The sequence below is a fragment of the Callionymus lyra genome, chromosome 6, assembly GCF_982586985.1.
Source record: "Callionymus lyra chromosome 6, fCalLyr1.hap1.1, whole genome shotgun sequence".
In the NCBI taxonomy this organism is placed as follows: domain Eukaryota; kingdom Metazoa; phylum Chordata; class Actinopteri; order Syngnathiformes; family Callionymidae; genus Callionymus; species Callionymus lyra.
In genome coordinates, this window is record NC_141823.1 from 15,619,098 (window position 1) to 15,641,733 (window position 22,636).

Here is a 22,636-nt window from a genome sequence, read left to right on the forward strand (position 1 = left end):
CAAGAAATATGAGAAACTAAATATTCGTGAGATATTTTCGCCGGTATCAACAGCTTAGACGTGTCATCCTCCTACTGCTGGCTGAAAATGCACCTGTAAGTATATGCATATAGATATATATATATATAGTACTAGTATGCAAATTCTCAACAGATAGTATGTCGCAAATCAAACTCCGCTAAACACTAACCGGAAATGACGCGACAGCTTCTTCTTCTACTTTTATTTAACGATGGTTGCAACCAGCTGTTGGAACGCTATGCTGACACCTGCTGGAATTTGCATACTAGTTAGTATGCACACTATCCTGATGCGTACTAACTTCTAGTATACTAAGAGAAGTATGCGATTTGAGACACAGCACAAGTGTCCATCGATCCATACTCAGTTATGTGGGCGTTTTAGTATGCCAATTTAGTGTCCATGGCGCACTAAATTTCGCATACTAAGAATTGAGACGCACTTATGCACTAAAATTACTAACTTTGAGTACGCGATTTGAGACACAGCTCAGGAGTCTTCAGTATCTGTTGACGGACCCGAAGATCAGAACCTTAAAAAACAAAAGTCTGGACTGTGTCGAGAGTGAATTTGAGGCGAAGACTCTGTAGATATTAGAACGATAACATTGTGTAGCTTCTTAGTGACACTGCATGTTGTCAATTGGATTAGGTACTGACCACTGCTAGCTATAGCAAACGGGGATTTTTTTTGGCGGCAATCGATGGTACTGCACACGACACTAAAAAAAAAACCCACAAATATATATAAAAACGCTTCGTAGGAGTTTATGTGCTTAAAGTTCCAGGAGTTTTAACTCACTTCATGGAGCGCGGGTGAGCCGCGGAGAGAGTCCTGACCGGCCGGATGCAGCCTCCACACGGCGTCAGACGTGACGTCGCTGCTCCTGCTGGAGCTCCGCTGCTCCGGGAGCGACAAACAAACCAGGGCCGAGTCACTTCCCGGGGCCTCGGAATGCACGTCTGCGCCACTCGTGTCCGTCGAAATGTCGCCTCGTCGTTGCATGGACTGGCTGTTGGTGGCGGCGTGGCTCGCGTGTTCGTGCGTGTGCGCGGAGGACGATGGAGGGCTTGAGAAGCGCGAGCTGCTGGACTTTTACAGTAAGTTAGTCAACAAAACTGCTGCGGCTTACAGTGATGGTTCTCTTCAGGGTTAGTGTTTGAGAAAGTGTAGGAAAGTTCAGAGGTAATGCTAGACTTTAGTTTTTGTTCAAAAGATAAAGTTTGTTAGTAGTTTGTGTGTGTGAAGGGGGGGGGCATCAAAGTGAACAACTTACTTAACAATTCTATTTAAGTCAGACAAACTCCTTTGTCGTCGTCAAACGTCGTTTTGAACTAAGGTCATTATATTTCTTAAACTACATTAAAGTACATAAACATAGCTGTTTGTTAAACATGATTCTTAAACATGCGCTGCTGTGGTTTTTCAAAATAAAGTTTGGTGAAGTTTTAATTTTTCAAAATAAAGATGCAGGCAAAAGTGACCTAGTCAATTGATTGATTGACTGTATTTGTCAACAAGATGGGTTTCTTATACTTCTTTTCTGACTTGAAACTCATCAAGAAACATCTCAAGACGTTTTTATTTGTTCAGGCTTTTCCTTGATTTTCTGGAACTCCTGTTGTGTTATCAGTTTTATCTTGACCTTTATAGTATATACTTTATTGAATATTGTTTTGTTTGTTTAAGCACTTTGTGACCCTGGTCTGGAAAAGCGCTATACAAATAAAAATTACTTACTTACTTAGTTGAAGAATTCTATCAAAACAAGTTTCTTCTGAAAGGCGATAAACATGTTATTCAGTTCATGCCTGTGATGAAGAAATGAGTCATAATTGATCCCATTTGCATCCTAATGTGATATTGACAAACATGTACAAGATGTATTTGAAGTCCCTCATCATAACCATGTTTTGAAGTTATTACTTTATAAAGTTCTCCCCCCCGTCTGAAATCTCGGCGAACGAGAGGTTACAAGAGGGAAGTGCATTATGACGTAATAATGGCTTCACTCCAGCTGTAACTAAGCATTCCCTGCTTTGTTAATATTGTCGGAGGTGGAGACTTCTGGGATGTAAGACACGCTGTGACTTAATGCTCGATTAATCACAGCAAAGTGGGTGTGAACAAGATTTCATTTCCAGGACAAAAAAAAAGTACAAACAGCCACACACACCGACGTTCACAATAGAGGTCCAAGATCAAGAGACGTTACTTCAGAAGCAAGTTGTAATAATAAAGTATATATGAAGAATGCAGAGACTCATGTTACGTCTCATCATGTTATTAGTTCTTTACAATTATTAACAATGATTTCTCCAAGTTCAGTATTAACACTAAACATGACTTGAATTATTGAAATACTTGATAAAAACAAAAACAACATCCCTCTAATAATCCTTAAACTGAATGACAGTTGGTGAAGTTTACTTGTTACGGTAGGAACTTTTTCCCTGAACGCTTTTTAATATTCTGCTAATAAAATCCACTTCACATCAAGTATTCATGACAATAATGCCACATAGTTTAGTTAAAGGCAATGTTAACCTTGTTACTTATTCAATTCCTTATGCTTATAATTACTCAAAGCTATTGAATAATAATGAAATGTCTTTCTTAAATGAACAAATTCAAATTATATACATACATATACACTATACATATTTGATTTCTGATTATTTTATCAATTGCCTAAATTTACAGTTGAATACCTCATTACTAAAATATTTGATGTCTGAGCCAAAGTGAATTCAAAGTTATATACTATTAGGAATAGTGCCCTTAAATCGTGGGTCCTCAAGCCCTTGTCCAGGTACTGGTCCATGAGGCCTATGTGTTCATGCCTCACAGAAATAGAAAAATGACATTAATTCTGTTCTATTGATTATTACTGTCTGAAAGTTGTTTTCGTTTTCCAAAAAGAGGGTATTTTCTCTAAAGGAACATTGGTCTGTGACTCTTGACAAGTCAAGTTTGCATAAAAAAATAAAATGTAAATGAGTGGAAATGAATGAAACAAAATATATATGATTTATTTGTACTGTATTGTGAATATAATGCAGACATTAAAGCGGTCCACGGCGGAAATAAGGTTAAGGACCCCTGCCTTAAATGACTCTATAAGCCTTGTTTATGAAAATCTCTGCTTATGTTTCTGCAAGTGATCGTAGCAGTGATGTGTTTGACTTGATAAATATAATCTGCTGAAGTTCCAGGTTGAGATTTTCACGTGGCATGATCGCCTGTTTCACTAAGTATCCACTCCTGGGATTTCCATCCACGAGCAGTTGCAGTTGCTACCCAGAGTTGTTCAAAAGGAAGAGTTAATGTCAGATGAGTGGATGTTCTCTTCAAAAATGCCATGATGGTGCCACGGTTCGTAGGAGGAGTCTGTTCTGACATGATGGATGGTAAACAGCGACTGAAAATTACCACTTGCTGTGACCAAGGTCTGCAGGAAAAACCTCCGCTGGGCACACTACCCACTGAAGTCTGAAGCACATGGTCCAGTGGTACATGACCACAGCAGAAGTCACTAAGTACAGGAAACCCATCAGAGTTTGACAGTCAAGAGATGGAACAATTTTGTCTTGTCTATGGCAGCTTATGTGAACCAGCAGAGAAAAACTTGTCTTGCCGATGAAATAAAAATTTCCATTGGTGAATCCTAAAATATTGTCTGACTAGAGTAACCTCTAGGTCAGGCTTGGTGAGATACATTTAGGAGTTAAGATTTATACCAAAGAGGGACCTTTTATAAACATGTAGAAGATATGGCTATTGCTGTAAATTAGTATTTTTTGTGTGACTATTCCATGACATAATAAAATAGGGATTGGTTTTTTATGTATTCATTCATTTTCTTTGGCTCGTTCCCTTATGGGGGGACACCCTGGACAGGACGCCAGTCTGCCGGAGAGCACAAAAAGACACACAAAAATTTACACACACTCGTACCTACCGCCATTTCCCCCAAATTCCCAATCAACCTCTGTATGTCTTTGGATTGTGGAAGGAATCCAGAGAATTATATTTGACTTTAATACATTTTTAAGAAAAGCGTAGATACTAATGATGAATAATCAATCATAGAGATATTGATCTAGTAAATACAGTTTATGTATTAGAGATGCGTAATAATTATAATAGAAAGTATGTTCATTGTTTTTCAATAAGTAAATTAAAAAAAAATTGAATTAACATCCCGTTAAATAAACTTCCCGGGATGTGATGCACATGATTAAAAAAAAAAAAAAAATCAAATTTGAACAGCAACTACAGTATATGTTTACCAACATAAATTATGAGTGTTATTGTGATATTATCTTATCTAATTTTCTGTTTGCCATTCATTAAACACATCAAATTCCTCAGCTTCATCCTCAGTTTTACAATTATGGAAGTCTTTGTATAATTGTTGACAATTGTAATTAATAATTTAATTTAAAATCATCAACTTTGACCCGGAGCCAAATTTACAACTGGCAAGACTTGTTGTTTCGAGTGGTCAACTTCATAGTTTAATTTCTGACTTCACGACAGGGAAACTCGTATAAATGGTATATTTTTTAAATGGCATATTCTGGGTCTGATGTAGCTGTTCTTCCTGGTCCAGAAAAAGGCCTGTTCATCTTGGAGAGTGGACCCCTCAAGCGTTGCATCACAGCGGATCGCTCAAACCTGGTCCTGGAGGACTGCGAGCGCCCGACGCGCCGCATGCTGTGGAAGTGGGTCTCCTACCACCGCCTCTTCAATCTGGGCACCAACACGTGTCTGGGCCTGAACATCTCCGACACCACGCAGCCTCTGGGAACGTTCGAGTGCGACACGTCCTCGGCTCTGCTGTGGTGGCGCTGCAGCGGCAACATGTTATTTGGCGCCTCGCAGTGGAAAGTGGCCGTCTCCGGACGTTTGGTTGTGGTGAAGAAAAACTCCTTCCATGAATGGAAACGGTACAACACTCCGATGGAGGGTCCCTGCTCACATCCGTATGAAGGTACGAGGTTTGTCAAAGTTTAAGTTTATAGTCTATAATATTGTTCTTTTTGTACGTGTACAGAGATTCACACTCTCCTGGGAAACGCACACGGCATGCCCTGCGCTCTTCCGTTCAAGTACAACAACAAATGGTACCTTGAATGCACCACGGAGGGCCGAGAGGATCATCTTCCCTGGTGCTCCACCACCACTCGCTACGATCAGGCGGAGAAATGGGGGTTCTGTCCTGTAAGAGGTACAACATTTTCAAGGTCTAACAATAACCGATGAATCACTCAAATCATTTGATTCAGATAAAAAATAACTTTGAATTGTAAGTGACATGTTTCTGTCACGCATTTGCAAGACTTGGGAAAATAAGACACTTTTGATGACATGGAACGGACTCAAATTCTAATAAATTCACAATTATTTTCGTTTAATATCAGTACATACTTGCCCTGCAACAGACTGGCGTCCTGTCCAGGGTTTCCCCTGCCTCTCGCCCTATGACTCTGGGATAGGCTCCAGTCTCCCCGCGACCCCGACCCCGGGATAAAGCGGTTGTCAATGAATGAATGAATGAATCAGTACATACTGTATATAAAACAATACCCACTTACAGATACTGCTTTTGGTTTTGCCTCTGTCTCATAGCAAAGTCTGTCAGAGGTCAGTGCAAGATAATATAGAACTGAAAACAGGGTTTAACTGTAACTATGAACAGAATGTCCCCCCAAAATTGGACGTTATTCACATTTTAACTGAATGTATAGAAACGCATCTAGATTTTTTTTTTCTATTTTCAGGTCAAGTCATGTCGTTCGCTTCCCAAGAGAAGTCATGTTGCGTCTTGAAATATAAATTATTAGACGTCCATGAATAGGTTGGATGTTTGTCAAACTTGTTTCTTTCAAGTTTCTGTAGGATGTCAGCACATAATCCTTAATGTTTCAGCTTGTTTTTCAACTGTTTTTAAAGCCTGAACGTCGAGCAGATGGTAGAGATCATCTCAAAATGACTTTTCCTTGCAATGGCTTATCCTGAAGACGGGCCCAAAATATAGGATTTAATATAAAAATCTTGATCTGTTTCTATAGATTCTGAGAAGATCTGAGGTTTTTTCAACATGAATTGCGTGCAAAATGACGTTGGATGTTTTGGGCACCCTGTAAAATGTCAAGGAGGTTTGTGTTTTTCTTTCTAGTGTCCAGTTGTGATCATTTCTGGGAGTCCAATCAGGACATGAATGCTTGCTACCAGTTCAACTTGTACACCATCCTCACCTGGAGTCAGGCTCTCTCCACCTGCCAGGCTCAAGGCGGGAGTCTCCTCAGCGTCACCAGCATGGCCGAGCACAGGTACATCACAGGTATGTGTCTTTAAAACACATGAACATGTAGCACCTCCGTCTCCTGGATGACGAATGAATTGAAGTTGTCGATGTGCCGTTGATTTTTAGATCGACTTGAAAGGGTCGGAGCGATGGTTTGGATCGGACTGAACCACCTGAAGGAAGGACGGGGGTGGCAGTGGTCCAATGGGGCTCCTTTAACATTAGTCAACTTCACAACAGGTACTTGAAGATCTTATTCAGTGAGAAGAAATATCAACCTGCAGCGTCTGGAAGTGTATCAGTGACATCAGAATATTGATTTAACAGTTGAAATGTTGATACTTATTTTACTTAAATGTTTTTTTATTTATTATTTGTTCAAACAATGTAATTCAATAGTTTCTATGTGATTTACTTTTTTTTTTAAATATAATATTATTTAATTGAGCAAGTTCTATATGGAAAGGTTTAATCTTTTTTTGTAAATAAATAAATAAAATAAGGTAATATATTTTAAGTATATGTCTTTTTTTTTTACACATAGTTTGAAATTGAAATTCCAATTACTTAATATAAACATTTTGGCACTTTAACTTTACGTTTTGTATTGACTTTAAAAGGCTAAGAATTATTGGAATAAGAATATCAAAATCTGTGTATAAAAAATAGTTTTGAAATTATTCCATTATTTAGATTTTAATTATTTAAAAAAGAAAAAAAAAATCGAACTTTAATAATGTTGAATCTATTTTAAAAAAAAAATAATTAAATATAACAATTATTTAATTCAACTATTAAAAAAAAACCTAGGCTTATAAACAACATTTCAATAAAAAAAACAACGTTTCAACTTTTGACATTTTGGTTTCAACCGTTCAATATTGTGATGACACTGATATACCGCCATAGTTGCGCCACCACATGCCAAAATGAAAACTTTAAGCCGAAATCTGAAGAAAGTAATTATGATTCTCAACGTCAGATTTAACTCTCGCGGTCTCAACGGTGTTATCTCAGAGGAATGTCCATAACTTCCTGCCAACCCCACTTCATACAAAAATAAATCTTGCTTTTTAAGATGAAATCTGAGCCAGAGAATTTCTCAAATGAAGCAGAAACGCTAACACGGTCAGGATAATTTTTCTCCGACAGCTTTGCCTGCCAGCCCGCTGAAGGACAACAGACAGTGTGGGGTTTACAAGTCAGGCCTCGGCGGTCACTGGCAGAGTCTGCCCTGTGAGTCTGGTCTACCTTACATCTGTAAGAAGAGCCTCAATGACAGCAGTGCAGTTGAACCGTTAGGTGAGGAAAAAATCCTGAAATTCTTTTGGTTTCGATCCTTTCTGGTTCCGGATGGAGACACTCGCTAAACCTGTTGCTTCCATCCCTCCAGCCAACTGGCAGTTCGTCCACACCGAGTGTGATGATGACTGGACGCCTCATAATGGATTCTGCTACCGTCTGCTGTCCGAGGCAGAGGCAGGAAGTTGGGAGGAGTCGAGCCGAGTGTGTTCTTCTCATGAGGCGAACCTCACCAGCATGCATTCGCTCTCTCAGCTGGAGATGCTCCTGCACCTCGTGGCCAACTGTAAGTGGGATCCTGAGAGTTTATTATTGATACTGTATTGATTCAAAGAAATATGTACAGTATATGTTTGTTTTTTTACAATTAACATGCACATTTGTTTAAAAAATTTCATTAAACTTTCGGCTGCTAGATGGCAAAGTAATTACATCACTCACAGCTATAGGAACAATGAAATCCTGGCTATGACTGAGGACGAGAGGATACAGTGGACTCCAGCAGATTTTAAAGCTGATCTTTACAACAAACAAATGGAAGCAGTTACAACTTTGTCAAGAGTCATGTGGTCTTTTAATTCTGCAACATCAGAGTCAAGTACTCGACAATACTACACATATACTGTATGTTATCTTACAGTATAGCATTATAAGTTGCCGGTGTATCGTGATAGGTATCGTAGTTTATTGCCAATACACACTCCTAGCGTTCTTGTCTTTTAAGAAGAAATGTCTTGACGTGTTTCAGTGTCGGCCGAGGGGTCGTTTGTGTGGATCGGGCTTCAGAAAGTGTCGTCATCGGTGGCGGTGGAGTGGTCCGATGGATCGCCAGTAACTCTGGCTCTGTGGCACCAGTACCATCCTCCCAACAACCTGACTGGAGCAACACTTTGCACGAAAATGCACAAAAAAGTAGGATAGACTTTTTTAAAACCTACATTTGCTACCAATGTGTTATTTTTTAATAATATTCGAATCCCTTAATAAATGACGACTTTTACAGTTGTGTTGTGTTTACTATGGAAGTATATCAGTGCCATCAGAATATTGAATGAATTAACATTTCAAATGTTTAATTACAATTCTTTTTACTGGAATATCATTGTTTCTTTAAAGCCTTGATATATTGTTTTGAATAATTCAATTCTATAATTTATATATTGAAAAGTTGATTTTTATTTTATTTTTTCTTTAATAATTGTATTAAGAATATCTTTAAAATTAATTATTTTCTTACGCATAGAGTTTGATATTCTTGTTCTAATAATTCAATACAATTCATAATTATAACCAGCAATATTCTTATTTGGAGCATCTAACAATCAAGAGGGTAACAAGTTACTTGATCGTTTGCATGTTGCATTATTGGCGAAAAGTGTAATTTCATAGCAGCTTGTTGAAGTGCTGTACCTGAAAAAGTATTTAATTAATCACATTTATTTTTGGAATAAGAATATGTATTCTATTCTTAAATTATTATTAAAAAATATCAACCTTTTAATATTTAAATTAAACTATTAAAATAAAAAAAAGTTCAACTCTTCAAAATATAAATTACTGATTTTAATAATTAAAGATGAAATGGTTAAAATAAAGTTTCAACATTTGAAATGATTAATCCTACCATGCAATATTCTGATTATATACTTCCATAGTCGTCGTTCTGGCATATTATGATGTACTTGATCTGTAGTTTTCTAAACAAGAATCTCGTGTTCATTCCTAAACTCCGACAGGACGGTACTTGGCTGTTGTCCTCGTGTGACGAGCGACTTCCAGCCGTGTGCAGGAGAGAAGGTCGGAGATCTGCTCATCATCAGGGAACCTGGGACGAAGGCTGTCCAGAGGTAGACCACCAGCAGACTACGCTAGCTTGTTGCATTCGCTAGAATAAGTAAAGAACTATTTGAATAACGCATACATTTCTTCATCTAAGATTGAATAATCATTTTTTTAATGGTTCATAGTTATTCAATATTTGGGTCACATGTGTCAAACTGAAATCTGCCTCGTCATTTTAAGTCTGATGGTTGGATCATATGAAAGTAGATTCATTTTCCCGTCGATGTCGTGACCTCTAAAGATGCTAATGTTCAATATAAGATGAGTAACTGAGATGATTTATGTTAACAATTATACAGACTTTCAACAAGAGTAAAAATTAATAAGGACAGGAATTTGATTGGTGAATGTTTGGCTGAATGAGAATGTGTTTGTTGTCTTTCATCTCTTTTATGATGTTGTGGCATTTAGAATATTCAGAATTAGAAAAAAGCTTTATTGCCATTTTTTGTAAGAAGAAAAAACGGAATTCTTCATGAATTGAATATTAGATTCAAGGTTAAAATTGTATATTTCAAGTTATAAATACGAACAAGCATCAGTGCCCTAACTTTCTACACCAAATTTAAAACGTCCAATCATTTAAAAAAAATACAAAATGGCCTAAGCTGTCACATATACAAGTATATAATAGTAATATGAGTTTTTCCCCTAAAAATGGACCTGATTTCAAATGGTAATGTTTGAGATACGACATGAGAAATGATACTTTTAATTTAAAATGGACAAATTAACGTTGTGGGTTCACATTTTACTGAGCATTCATGTTCCTAAAAGCAAAGAACATTAAAATAAGTAATGTTTTGAATTAACAAATCAACTATTTGTTGTTAAATCTTTTTAGGACACCTTATTTTATAAGAACTGTATTCTGCATCTAAGAAGAAACACAACAGTTTCAAATAATCATTGATTTGTTCCTGTGTGGTCGTCACATGTAGCAAACATTCGGAGCAATGAATTATGGGTACGGAATGACATCAGTGCTGTGAAGAGGATCTGGATTGTAGAGCAGATGGTAATTGCTCGTGTCACAATGGAGCCTCACAGATCAGGACTCGCACCAGGCCGACCCCCGGACCAAATGCTGCGTTTTCACTTCAGAGAAAGTTTCCTTGTCAGAAGCACAAAGACGTGATTCACGGATGACGTGTTGTTCTGGCTCTCGTGTCGCTCCACGATTCTGTTGACGAGAATATTAAAGCGTCTGAGTCACTGGGCTCGGGCGACCCGGGGTCATCCAGACATACACGGTGGACCTGCCGCTGCAGGTCCGACACTTTCAAGCGTGATTTCCCCTACTTTTGATAATGAAGCAGTTGTGAGTCACTCCAAATATTTGACTGCTTGAAACATGGGCTCAACCCTCCTGACCCCACTTGGAGAGGTCAGCTCGGATGAAAGGGAAAAAGAGTGTGGGGGAGGGACAAATTGACAACACTTGTCAAAACATGAATACACCAAACACACCTCACACACACACACACACATCCCTCTTAGACACAATACACACACCAGAAGCTGAAGTAGTAAATAATCAACATTTTCTGACTTTCTTCTCTACAACCTTTACATATAAATATTAATTTCCTAAATTCCTGACTGTTGTTTATTGGGGTGTTGCAGGGATGGCGACGACACGGCCACTCTTGCTACCTGGTCACCAACCAGGAACACACCTTTGAAGACGCTCTGATGGGTTATTACTGCAAAGCTCCTCTGCTCGTCGTGGAGAACAGGTGACGTGTCGACACGCTTCACTTTATTTTGGCAGCACAGGCTTGACTGTTTTTTTTTTCCATCTCATCTCCGGCAGGTTCGAGCAGGCGTTTGTCAACAGTCTGCTGAGCGAGAACGGAGCCAACGGTAACGCTTCGTACTGGATCGGCCTCATGGACCAGGAGAAGGAAGATTACCGCTGGATCTGTCGTAACGGATCCACAGCGCCGCTCGCCTTCACCAACTGGAACAAACACCAGCCTGGTATGTGACCAATCCCTGGGAATATTATCATCATCATCATCATGATTATTGATGACCCGTGTCCTTTGTATTTATAAGATTTCTACTCTTTCTGTCTCTGCAACTTCTGTCTTTCACTGCCATCGCATTAGCTCTAGTGCCCCCCCTGGTGGACATAAATGTTACTGCCATAACAAAAAAAGGGTTTTAGACGTAACAATGAGTCAAATATGTTAGTATAGACCACTGTATTGACTCAAGTTACATTTTTGTTTGGGATGATGGAAAATAGTTTGAAAAAGATTAAGGCAATTGTTTTATTTTAATGTCCTGATTTAATTTTCAAGTCAGTGTCGGCGGCTGCGTCGCGATGTCAGGAGGTCCTGGCCTGGGCTACTGGGAGGTCAAAGACTGCAAGTCCCACAAGGCCTTCTCAGTTTGCAAGCAAAACATCAGCAGCTACCAGGAAGTCCTCCTGCCAGAGCATCACATCGACGCTTACGCCCCCTGTCCGCCGGGATGGGAATCACACGCCGGACTTCTCCACTGCTTTAAGGTCTGTGGCCTTATTTTTTTTTTTTCCTTTTATTCAAAATGTGATGTTGTGTCAAAAAATAAGTATATCATATTTATTAAACATCAAATTAATAGGCAGTAGTTCAATTCATTAAATTACTTTAGATTTAAATTTTAAAGTTGTTGTATATTATCTTCCAATAGCAACGTCACTCTCGCTCATGTGTGTAAATTAAAAATTAAAAAATCAATTAATTAAACCAATGCTAATTAAGAAAAATATTAGTATATTGTTTACCTGCTTTTATTGGTATGTAAAAACAGCCAATTCTCTAAAAATGAAATGACGCCTAGGACAAAAAGACATTAAAAGTTAAGAAAATTACCAAGATTGTGACAAATACATTTATTTAAAAGAGATTGTACATCATTAAATTTGACTTTCAACTTCTTCCAGCCTGAAATGTATTATATGTATTTGTTTTATAACCCACACAAACTAAAAATTGGTTTTGTTCCACCAGGTTTTCCACGATGAGAAAGTCCTCATGAAGAGGTCCTGGGTGGAAGCGGACTTCTTCTGCCAGGCCCTCGGAGCTCAGCTGGCCAGTTTCCACCACTATGAGGAGCAGGTGTTTGTCAAGCAGCTCCTCAGTACCATGTTTCAAGGGTTGGTACAAGTCCTCTGAGCCTTGTTAGTGAGGAATGTGGAGGAAGTTCTTGTAGATCTCAACACTCAGTGACGTCTTCTTAAAGGCTTCTTGAGAACATCCTGAATATGTTTCACTGTTAACTTAGAATACGCAAACAATTCATAGTGTCATAATTTTTTTTAATGGGTCTTTGCAGTCATTGTTTTTCTCTACTCCTCTCTTCAGAACAGAGGGTCGCTGGTTTTGGGTCGGCTTGAATAAGAGGGACCCCGAAAGTCCTGGAGCGTGGGCGTGGTCGGATGGATCACCTGTAAGTTCACACAAAACAACAACAGAAACGGACAGAAAAACATCTTTCATAAATTAATCTAAAGAAATGGATTGAATCTAACATGCAGGAAAAATAGATTTAAGCCTTCAGTTCAATTCACAAGTGCTTTAAAGGTTACTTATAATAGTTAATATCCTTCTGCAGAAGTGTGGCTGGTAATTTTATGTGGACCGCCGGATAGTTGGCGAAAAATTAAAGTAGATTAATGTCCAAGTGGCTGATCTATAAAACTAAAACAAATTGTTCAAGATAAGGTACAGAGTATTAAAAATGATTTTCTGCGATAATTAGTTCCTGCCTTTAAGAATGAAAACATGGTTTTGCAATCAGACTCATACTTCCTGTTTGGTCGAATATTTTGTTCGGCTTGCGACTAAGTCTGCTAAAAGACTTTTGCCCCTTGTGTGATGGAGCTCGAGTCCCCTGCCCTGATGTTTTAGGGTTAAATGGAGACTCCAAAACAAACATTTACACCTGTAGAAGGATTAATGAATGGTCGTGCTGGGTGAAGTAGTCCCTAAACCCAATGCAGTTGTACAGTTTTATAAATATATTTTTTCTTTTTCTCAACATATTTAGAATAGCATTACATTTTTTCAACAGAGTTTGCATGTTTCCCCATTTTTGTAGTTTATTAAAGCACTGTCACTGATTTTAATAACTCCTGGTTTGTCACTGGTATCAGATGAATCTTAAACAATAGCCATCTCTAATAATAAGACTCTCAGGTGGTCCGTGGTCTTATTTATTCCACACCCAAGCAGAGGTGAACAGGAAGACGGCTATAAAGGACAACATTCCAAAGCGATTGCACATAAAATTCCTGAAATTCCATTCTTCTTTCAGAAGAAACCCCCTGTTGAGAAAACAAAATACCCAAACAAACATGACCATTAATGCGGCTGTGATACATCTGAATGTCACCAAGACTTTTACACACACTTACCCATCAGAGAATGGACCCTAAAGGTGGTTCTGTGTCAGTGTGTCATTCCTGAAGTATATTTTAACCTCTAGATGTTGTTCTTAATGGCACTTGTAGGTGGTGACGACCTTTATCGAGGACAAGAACGACGAGGACGACAGGCGGGACTGTGCCGTCTACAGCGACCTGAAGAACCGTCTCACACCTCAACCATGTGACTCCAACCACGAGTGGATCTGTAAAGTGTCGAGAGGTAACAAGGCGTCGACAAAGTGTTTTTAATATCAACATTTTATCTAATCAACAAATTCCTTTGTCGCAGGGGATAAACTGAGAAAGCCTTATTGGTACACAGAGCGTAAGTAGACGTCATTTTTAGTCAATGATAATATTTTACTCCTTTTGCCGAGTATGAGCTACTGGTTGATGATTCCAAGTGATGTTCCACAGAGAGTGAGCCGTGGGTGTTCTTCCGTGGAGCCGAGTACCTGCTGGCCAAGCAACCGTTCGACTGGGACACGGTCTCTCTGGCCTGTCAGATGATGGGATCTTACTTGTTGTCCATTCACTCCAGAGATGAGCTTCACTTCGTCAAGGAACGTCTGCGGAAGGTTAGTTTCACCTGCTTTGACTAAATCCTTTTTGTGATAATGTATATTCATGAGCATCATCTGACGAAGTGTTAAGACATTTTTATTTGTTCAGGCTTTTCCTTGATTTTCTGGAACTCCTGCGTTGTTCAGTGTTATCTTGATCTTTAAAGTATATACTTTATTGAGTATTGTTTTGATTGTTTAAGCGCTTTGTGACCCTGGTCTGGAAAAGCACTATATAAATACAAATTACTTACTTACTTACTCTCTTGTTGATGATCTCTCATCGTTTCCTCTGTCTCAGCTCTCTCCTCTTCAGTCCAACTGGTGGATCGGCCTGTCTGTCGGCCAACAGGGAGAGGAGGTCAGGTGTGTTTGCAATTAAAGTCAACACAACGTTTTGTAGTTGTGTTATTTTGCTGCACATCTCAGTAGACTTTAAACCAGCCTACAACATGGAAATTAGTCCTTGCATGTTTTCTGTGTGACGGGCGCCTTTCTTCACAAAAATAAAGTTATTTTCATGTAGATTTTGTACAGTAAAATACACCGTGGGTTAGGCTCCACTCTTGAGTTAGAACAGATCCTTACTTAAAGAAAAACATCTGTAGACGCTTAAGGAACAATATAAAACAGTTGGATACATTGTCTATATTGAATCCCTGTAAAGTCTTTGAGGGTCAAACTGCTTTACAGTCAATTACAGCAGAGGGTCATTGACACTGATTTCATATAATTCATAAAAGTATTTTTTTAACTCAACATGAAGGAAAAAACATAGACTGACACAACAAGAGGCTTTTTCTTGTTTCGTAAAAAACAATACACACAGCAAAACGAAGAAAGCACAACCTTGCAGTTACACAATTCCGACACTAGGGGGAAACGCTCTTTTTATTAAAAAAAGAAAATACATAGGCACCTAAATAATTGTTTTGAAAGCGTAAAACAAACGAAAGAAAAATGTTTGTAATGTTTTTTAGCGAACAATTCTTGGGTGTCAGAATCAGGTTAAATTCCACTTTTTTTTCATGAAAAGTACATGAAAGAGTATTCGCCTTTAAATCACCAAGTGGATGTAATTTTTATAAAATATATTTAAGATGAGATTTTACTATACAAGTCCTGTATTTTGGAAATTAATCAGTCACAAAATAACAAAACAACAATAAAAAGCTTAGGATTAAAAAAAACATTCAAGCTACAAAACAAAAGGTGTGACAATGAAAGGCAGTGACTCGTGGATGTGTTCAGGTGGAGCGACAAGACGGAGGTGATGTTTGAAAACTGGGCCGACATAAGTGTCCCCAATCAAGCCAGGAAGAACGGCATGTGTGTGACCATGTCCTCCTCGTCGGGTAAACACGTTCATCCTTCAAACACAACTGTTTGAGTACGGTTTTGAAAAGTTGCTATTCTTCCTCGTAGGAAAGTGGTCGACCGGTAAATGCAGTGACAGTCACAGTTATATCTGCAAGAGGAAGACGGTCTCGTTGGTGGAGATTCCCAGAGAGCCGCACTACATCGGCGGGTGTCCGGAGAAATGGCTCTACTTCGGCCACAAGGTTTGCAAAGACTTTGCAAACTTCAGCGATGTTTTGTTAGAATTGTTAATCGGGATAAGTATTGTTGTCTCTGTTATTCATACAAACAAGTTTTTCTGAATAGCTTAAAAATGAACATGGAATTTATTTAAGTTTCATTATTCCAAGTGCAAAGTAAGGATTGCAAGACATATGTGTACTTGTTTTAGGATTGTTTGTCTTTATATTATTGATGGACGCTAAAGTAATAATCTTTGCTGATAATGACATCAATCCCTTTCTTATCTACATCCAGTGTTTTACAGGAACTTAAAAAAGCTCTAAAATAATGCCTAAATATAATTGTCCTTTTTTTTTATCTTTAAAGCAACATCATCAATTATAGGCATTTGTATATTAGCCTGTGTGCATCCCAAGAAAAATGGAAAACTACTAAGTTATAGCCATCTTTATACACCTTGATCCATATTCTTCATCCATCTATTAATATACTATAAGGGACTTAAAGTAGAAAGTGTTGACACAGCAGAAAAAGATTTCTTCCAATGCACAGATGTCATAATCAGGATGTTGTAATAATTCAAAATAAGAGTGGATTGTGCATTTTATTTTATTAACAACTGACTTTTACACATACTTTTTTACAAAGAAAAACATTGTAAAAGTTGTTGATGATACCTACAAAAATATGTACAAGGAGGAAGGAAATACAATTGTAGCTCCTGACGTCTATTTCATCCATGTTTTCTCACTGAATCCTCAACTTAAACCTTCTTTTTGAACGACGGTCAGTGTCTCCTGCTGCATCTCCCCGGCAGTCCAAAAGAGGGCAAGAGCTGGAGAGACGCCCAGTCCATCTGCTCTGCCTTCGACGGCACGCTGGTCACTGTGGAGAACGAGATCGAACAAGGTACCGAATGAACGCAGCGAGCCGATGAAAGGAAGGTCGTTCTATTGACTTCTTTTGGTCTGCGTCAGCCTACATCACAATGCTGCTCCAGGGAAGCTCCGTGGGCGTGTGGATCGGCCTTCGCGACGAAGAAACCTTGAAGTGGACCAACAAGAAACAAGTGGTCTACAGTAACTGGTCCCCCATCGAGCCCAAGAGTTATCTCACCGTGAGTTTGCCGTGATTTCATTCCTGTCACACGCCTGTATGTGCGGGTTTGTGTTTTCACGTGTGTTTAAATGATTATCATGACCTTATATTCGGTTGTGTTTAGGAAGACGAGTGGCTCGGTGGATTCTCGGATGAACCTCTTTGCACCGTTTTGTCAAACAACCACAACTTCCACCTGACGGGGAAGTGGTACGACGAGAAGTGCAGCGAAGACATTTACGGCTTCGTCTGTCAAAAGCCTCAAGGTGAGAGTTCCTCCTCTGCTCCCGATCAACACGTCGTAGAAAATGCAACATTTTAATCTCTTCTCCTTGACCTCAGACACGTCCAAACCTCCGAGCCACTCGTACCGTCAGCCAAACTCTGACCAAATTGAATACGGGAGTCGCAACTACAAGGTCATCTCTGGCAACATGAGCTGGTACGACGCCATGCATCTGTGTTTAGAGAATGACTCTGACCTGGTCAGCATTACAGACGCCTACCATCAGGCTTTTCTCACCGTCCTGGTCAACAGATTGGGTCTTCCTCACTGGATCGGACTCTACAGTCAAGACGTGAGTACGAGTGTCATCTTGATTCTTCTCGGATGAGCGACAACAAACACCTCCTTGTGTTCAGAGCGGCGTCAACTATCACTGGTCCGACGGCAGCGACACGGTCTACACTCACTGGGACGCCGCTGACGACGAGGACGACTTCGTGCTGGGCGAGTGCGTCTACATGGACGTGAACGGAGGCTGGCGGCGAGCCGACTGCGAAACTTGGCTTCCGGGAGCTTTGTGTCACGTTCCTCCTCCAAGTCAGTCACCGAATCCATCCGTGGTTCATGATCAGATCATGACCGTCGTTCTGATGCGTTTTGTTTTCAGGGAATAAACCGTATCTGTCGTTCGAGGTGGTTTGTCCCGCCACCTGGGTGAAGTTCGGACGAGGCTGCTACAGTTTTGAGCCTGTGGTGCAAAGACTTTCATTCGAAGAGGCCAGAGAGCACTGCAGACAGAGAGGTACGTTCTCTTGTGCATACTTCTGCCAAGGAGCTCATTTCACAAGTTTAGGAGTTTACTAGTGATGTTGAGTTACCTTTTATTTTTCAAATTTGGAAATTTGAGAAATCAAACAAAAATGTGGCCGGATGTTTTTTTTAAAATTAATAACGACATACTGAAACAGAAAGCAAAAGAAAAGTAAAAAAAGAAAGGCTTACACTGAATCAACAGTAGGGGGCAGCAGAAACAAAAGTGGACCGTTTTCTTTCTTTTTTGCTTGTAAGTAAGTAAGTAATATTTATTTATAAAGCGCTTTTCCAGACCAGGGTGACAAAGCGCTTTAACAATCAAATACTCTGTATTAAAAAGTCGAAAAAACATGTTAACATATTCAGTTGTTGACACTTTAAGTTTAATTTTATTTTTCTGTTACATTTACAATCATTTGTTATAATGTCAATGTGTTTTTACTCGTGATGTGTTAGTTAAAGTTATTTTTACGCTTCTAAAATTAAGTAAAGATGTTTTAATTCAAATGAATTAATCATATTTAGTCATAATATGCAGGCATGGTCTATAGGGTAAGAAATGTTGTGTGTTTTTTTTTAACAATGAATATTGTTATTTATCTGTATATATATGTAATCATTAAGAAGTAGACGTATCACACGTATATTTTTTTACTCTTGTCTCAGTCAACACCTCAGATGTTCTGTCCATCGAGAGTGAGACTGAGAACCGGTTTGTTCTGGAGCAGCTGTGGTCGTCGGGGTTCCTTCACCAGAGCATGTGGTTGGGGATGTACTTCAACATCGACAGTAAGACCGGCTCACTCTCACATCCTCTCAAGTGCAGCTGTTAATGCAGTTGTTGTTGTTTCTTCCAGCGGACTCCATGGCCTGGGTGGATGGTTCTCCTATAGACTACACCAACTGGCCCCACAGGGCCCCGGACTACAAGCTGCTCACTGCCGACACCTGCGTGACCACCAGGGTGGTGGACGGAGTCTGGCACCTGTCGCCGTGTGACCAGCAACTTGGATTTGTCTGCAAAACTCTCTCAGGTAACACCAGTTACACCAGTTACACTCTCAGCTTGATAAAGCAGGGGTCCCCCAACCTTTTTTCTGCGAGGGCCACTTAACTTTTCCCTTCTCTGGTGGGGGGGGGGGGGGGGGGGGGGGTGAGATTGTAGCAGAAAAACGGTGACGATCGCAGGATTGCCTTAATAATGTATTGTTATCCAGAAAGCCACACATAACCAAATAACCATTTCCGTTAATAATTTAGACTTTCAATGAAATAAATAATATTCAAATAACCCTATAATAAAAGTCTGGAACCCCCTAACATTAAATGTTCCTATTTTTTTGTCACACAATGTATATGGAGAAAGAAAAATCTAAATGTGTGAGGGTGGGCTGTATCTGGCCCGGCACTGGAATAAAGGGCTTTTAGATGTACTTAAAACACTAAAAGAGAGACGGGAGTAGGTTGAGTTGGACTGTGGGTCTTAGAATTGAAGAAAGAATCTGTAATTATGGTAATAAACCTAATTTAATTTGTATTAAATAATATATAATATTGTGTTTCAATTCTGACCCTTTATAATGAACAGAATGAACTTTAATCCTGGAAATCTAATTCACTTCAATTTGTAATATACATGTTTTAAACTTCATCAAAATTGGACATATTTGAATTTTAATGGGGGTCTTCTGCAGCCGTGGTACCCCCTTTACCCCGACCCGATCCAGTTGCTCCCCCCCCCTTAAACATTCACTGATAAGTTATGTACTTTCTTGAGTGAATTTCTAATTGATCCAATATGTTTATAATGAATTAATGCACTTTTTCTTTAATTATTTATACTTAATCAACATATCAAAGTTTAATTCTTCAAACAAAAATAATGTTTTTTTAATTGTCTTTCTTCTGTATTTCTTACAGATGTGGCTGCTGAGGTGGAAGTGGAGCCTTTGAACGGTAATTTAAAATCAAAGCTGATGAGGATGTGGAAAGAGAGTTTAAAAAGGCAGAAGAACGATTATCGTGTGAATGCAACAGACAATGTTACTCTGTTTTAGAAAACATCAGGTAGATAAAACGAGAAGGGATTTTTTACTAGATTTAACCAAATAAGGTAACGGTCTGAATCAGGATTTTTCATTCACTGCTGCTTAGGCAGAAAAACTGAATCATAAGGAAAAAATCAATCATATTTTCTTTAGGAAAAAGGTTTGGTAATGCTTCCTGTTTATCCTGGTAAAATGTGTCTCCGTAACATTAAATAAAAGTCTTACTTGTAGACTAAGAGGCCAACAAATGGAATCTTTTAGTAACATCACCAGTGTGTGGTTCAGAAAAATCACACAGAAAACTAAAGCTAAAGAGTGTTACGTGTGAGCATAACTACACCAAACGACAACATTAAATACACAAAAGTACACGACACTAAGAATCCTCTGTGATTAGTCTTGACTTCAAGGCTGAAGGTCGTAGTGTTCTCTCCTTATCTGTAGTTTTCTCTCCCACTTCAACCTCCTGATGTTGTTGCTTTATTTTATTTTTTGCCAGATTCTTCTGGAACATATTCACAAGCTTATTCTGAACTTCATCGTCGACGACAAATATCTGTTTGCAGTGGTTCTTGCAAAAAGCAGAAAGAAGAAAGTTTCACATCTACAACAGAGTGAAACGAAGTCATTGTGGGTGTAGGGTGTGTGGTTTTACTACGGAACTGACAAAAAAACGTTGTTTTTTTTTAAGGGCACATTTGTATAATAGTCAAATTAATTTTATTACAAGTATATTTATGTTTTTTAAAAAGAAGTGACGTGTGTTACTTACTTTCTTACGTACGTACAATACTTTTGATGCTTGATTGCCATTAAAAAAATAATTCTGAAGACATATTTTGACTTGAATATAACTTATACTCAACAAAGTTCTTGTGTGTTTATTCCAGGTATACATCACAGCGTCATCGCCACAGCCGTGGTGGTGGCGGTGCTGGTCTTCGCTCTGCTGGCGGGAGCGTCGTGGCTGGTGTACCGGAGAACCACGACCCGCTTCCACGGACTCCCCACGCTCGGCAGCGCCTACTACAGACAGACCAGCTCGGGGGCGTCGGAGTCGGACGGAAACGTCCTGATCACGGACCTGGAAACTCACTCGGGAGATTAGCGGCAGCGAGTCTTGGAAATGAATCTGCTGTTTGGACATTTCACTACAACTGGGTTTTTTTTTTTGACGTAGAAGACGACACTGTGAAGCTGTGACTCCTCAGGACCGTGTTAGGAATGAACTCGTCAGTTCATGGGAAACTGAAGGATTTTTCTGCTTGTTTTTGAAAATAGAAACCACGCAAGATTATCTGTCTTTTGATGAGAGAACATTGTTTTTTGTCAATTTGACCACATTCGTTGCTGTACTCAAAATACTTTGCTGCATCCTTTCAAAATAAGAGCCTAACTAATGAAAGCAAAGTAACAACAGGGATCTTCTGGCTCAGCTCATTTAGGGTTTGATTTTGACTTTTAAATAAAAAACAATAATAATATTTAGATGCATATTTTGTATTTTTTGCTAAAACATGAAGGTACTGAAATGATAATAATGAGAAAGATGTATGAGCATGCACAGATATTTTTACAGTATTACTTTTATATTTGTATTTATAAAAATCCATCTTTTTGGATAAGCTTTGTATAGCAACTGATCATTTGGTTTGCAAGGCAGATTTTCAAAGATGTATTTTTTTTTTGCACAGAGATTTGTTTTTCTTAATAAATTCAGGTTGCTACCATTACATTTGTGTGCCAATAATTCACTTCTTTTTGTGGCAAAACCGAGCAGAAACTTTCTTGTATATTCATTTCTTCAACTGGTTCGTATTTTATATTTCGTATGACAATTCTATCTTCATCTCTCTCTTTGCCAACTTAAAAATCTCAGAAGCATCTTGTAGTTTTTATTAGTTGTTTTTTTTTAAACGGCTACGATGTGTTTTGTGTAAATAAAAATGGAACCCACAATTTTATTCAGTTCATCCCAAACATAACATATGACTTTTGTTTTTACATCCTTACAATCCAAATATTTCCTCTTCAGTTTTTTTTAAAGTATTGAGTATTAAAGCGACCTTTTCCCCGCCATTCTTCAAACTCTTGGTTTAAATGCACTTTACATTGAAACATATACCCGGAAGTTAATTAACAGAAATAAAATAAGAAAATAAGACAACATTTAGTGATCATGCTGAAATGGCAAAAGCTTCTTCTTTTTTTTAAATAGCAAATCCTTTAATTATTTTTAAGTTATTTACTCAGTAGATATGAATTTGATTAAAATAATATTCAAATTTCTCGAAAATGTTTAGGGGGGCAAAGTTAGTGGCAACATGCTAGCATAGCATAGCATAGCCACCACACCCACAAACATTTAGTAAAGTTACTGGCGGATAGATGGTTTATTTTATGTTGATTAATGACTTCTTTTCTTTGAAATATAACATTTTAATCATT

At 38.6% G+C, this 22,636-nt stretch overlaps 1 protein-coding gene across 1 annotated transcript; it reads left to right on the forward strand.

The window, feature by feature from the left end:
• The first annotated feature begins 890 nt into the window (after positions 1-890).
• On the forward strand, positions 891-21,921 carry pla2r1 (phospholipase A2 receptor 1). The gene is made up of 30 exons (XM_087793886.1): positions 891-1,121; positions 4,637-5,017; positions 5,081-5,254; positions 6,206-6,370; positions 6,461-6,574; positions 7,487-7,636; positions 7,728-7,922; positions 8,385-8,548; positions 9,373-9,483; positions 11,105-11,217; positions 11,295-11,461; positions 11,788-11,996; positions 12,481-12,626; positions 12,835-12,919; positions 13,983-14,118; positions 14,188-14,223; positions 14,316-14,476; positions 14,763-14,827; positions 15,713-15,816; positions 15,887-16,023; positions 16,795-16,912; positions 16,981-17,120; positions 17,226-17,367; positions 17,444-17,679; positions 17,744-17,924; positions 17,995-18,129; positions 18,807-18,929; positions 18,998-19,174; positions 20,061-20,096; positions 21,079-21,921. Exons 1-30 carry the CDS (start codon positions 1,007-1,009, stop codon positions 21,294-21,296), a joined length of 4,434 nt encoding a protein of 1,477 aa, XP_087650012.1. The 5' UTR covers positions 891-1,006; the 3' UTR covers positions 21,297-21,921.
• Positions 21,922-22,636: the final 715 nt, after the last annotated feature.

What these genes read in the sequence shown, in the direction of transcription:
- pla2r1 (XM_087793886.1), top strand. Translation starts at nt 1,007, where the DNA reads ATGTCGCCTCGTCGTTGCATGGACTGGCTGTTGGTGGCGGCGTGGCTC. An exon ending in GATCTGTAAAGTGTCGAGAG is followed by an intron (nt 14,119 to 14,187) that starts GTAACAAGGCGT and finishes CCTTTGTCGCAG; the next exon opens with GGGATAAACTGAGAAAGCCT. An exon ending in TCGGACTCTACAGTCAAGAC is followed by an intron (nt 17,680 to 17,743) that starts GTGAGTACGAGT and finishes CCTTGTGTTCAG; the next exon opens with AGCGGCGTCAACTATCACTG.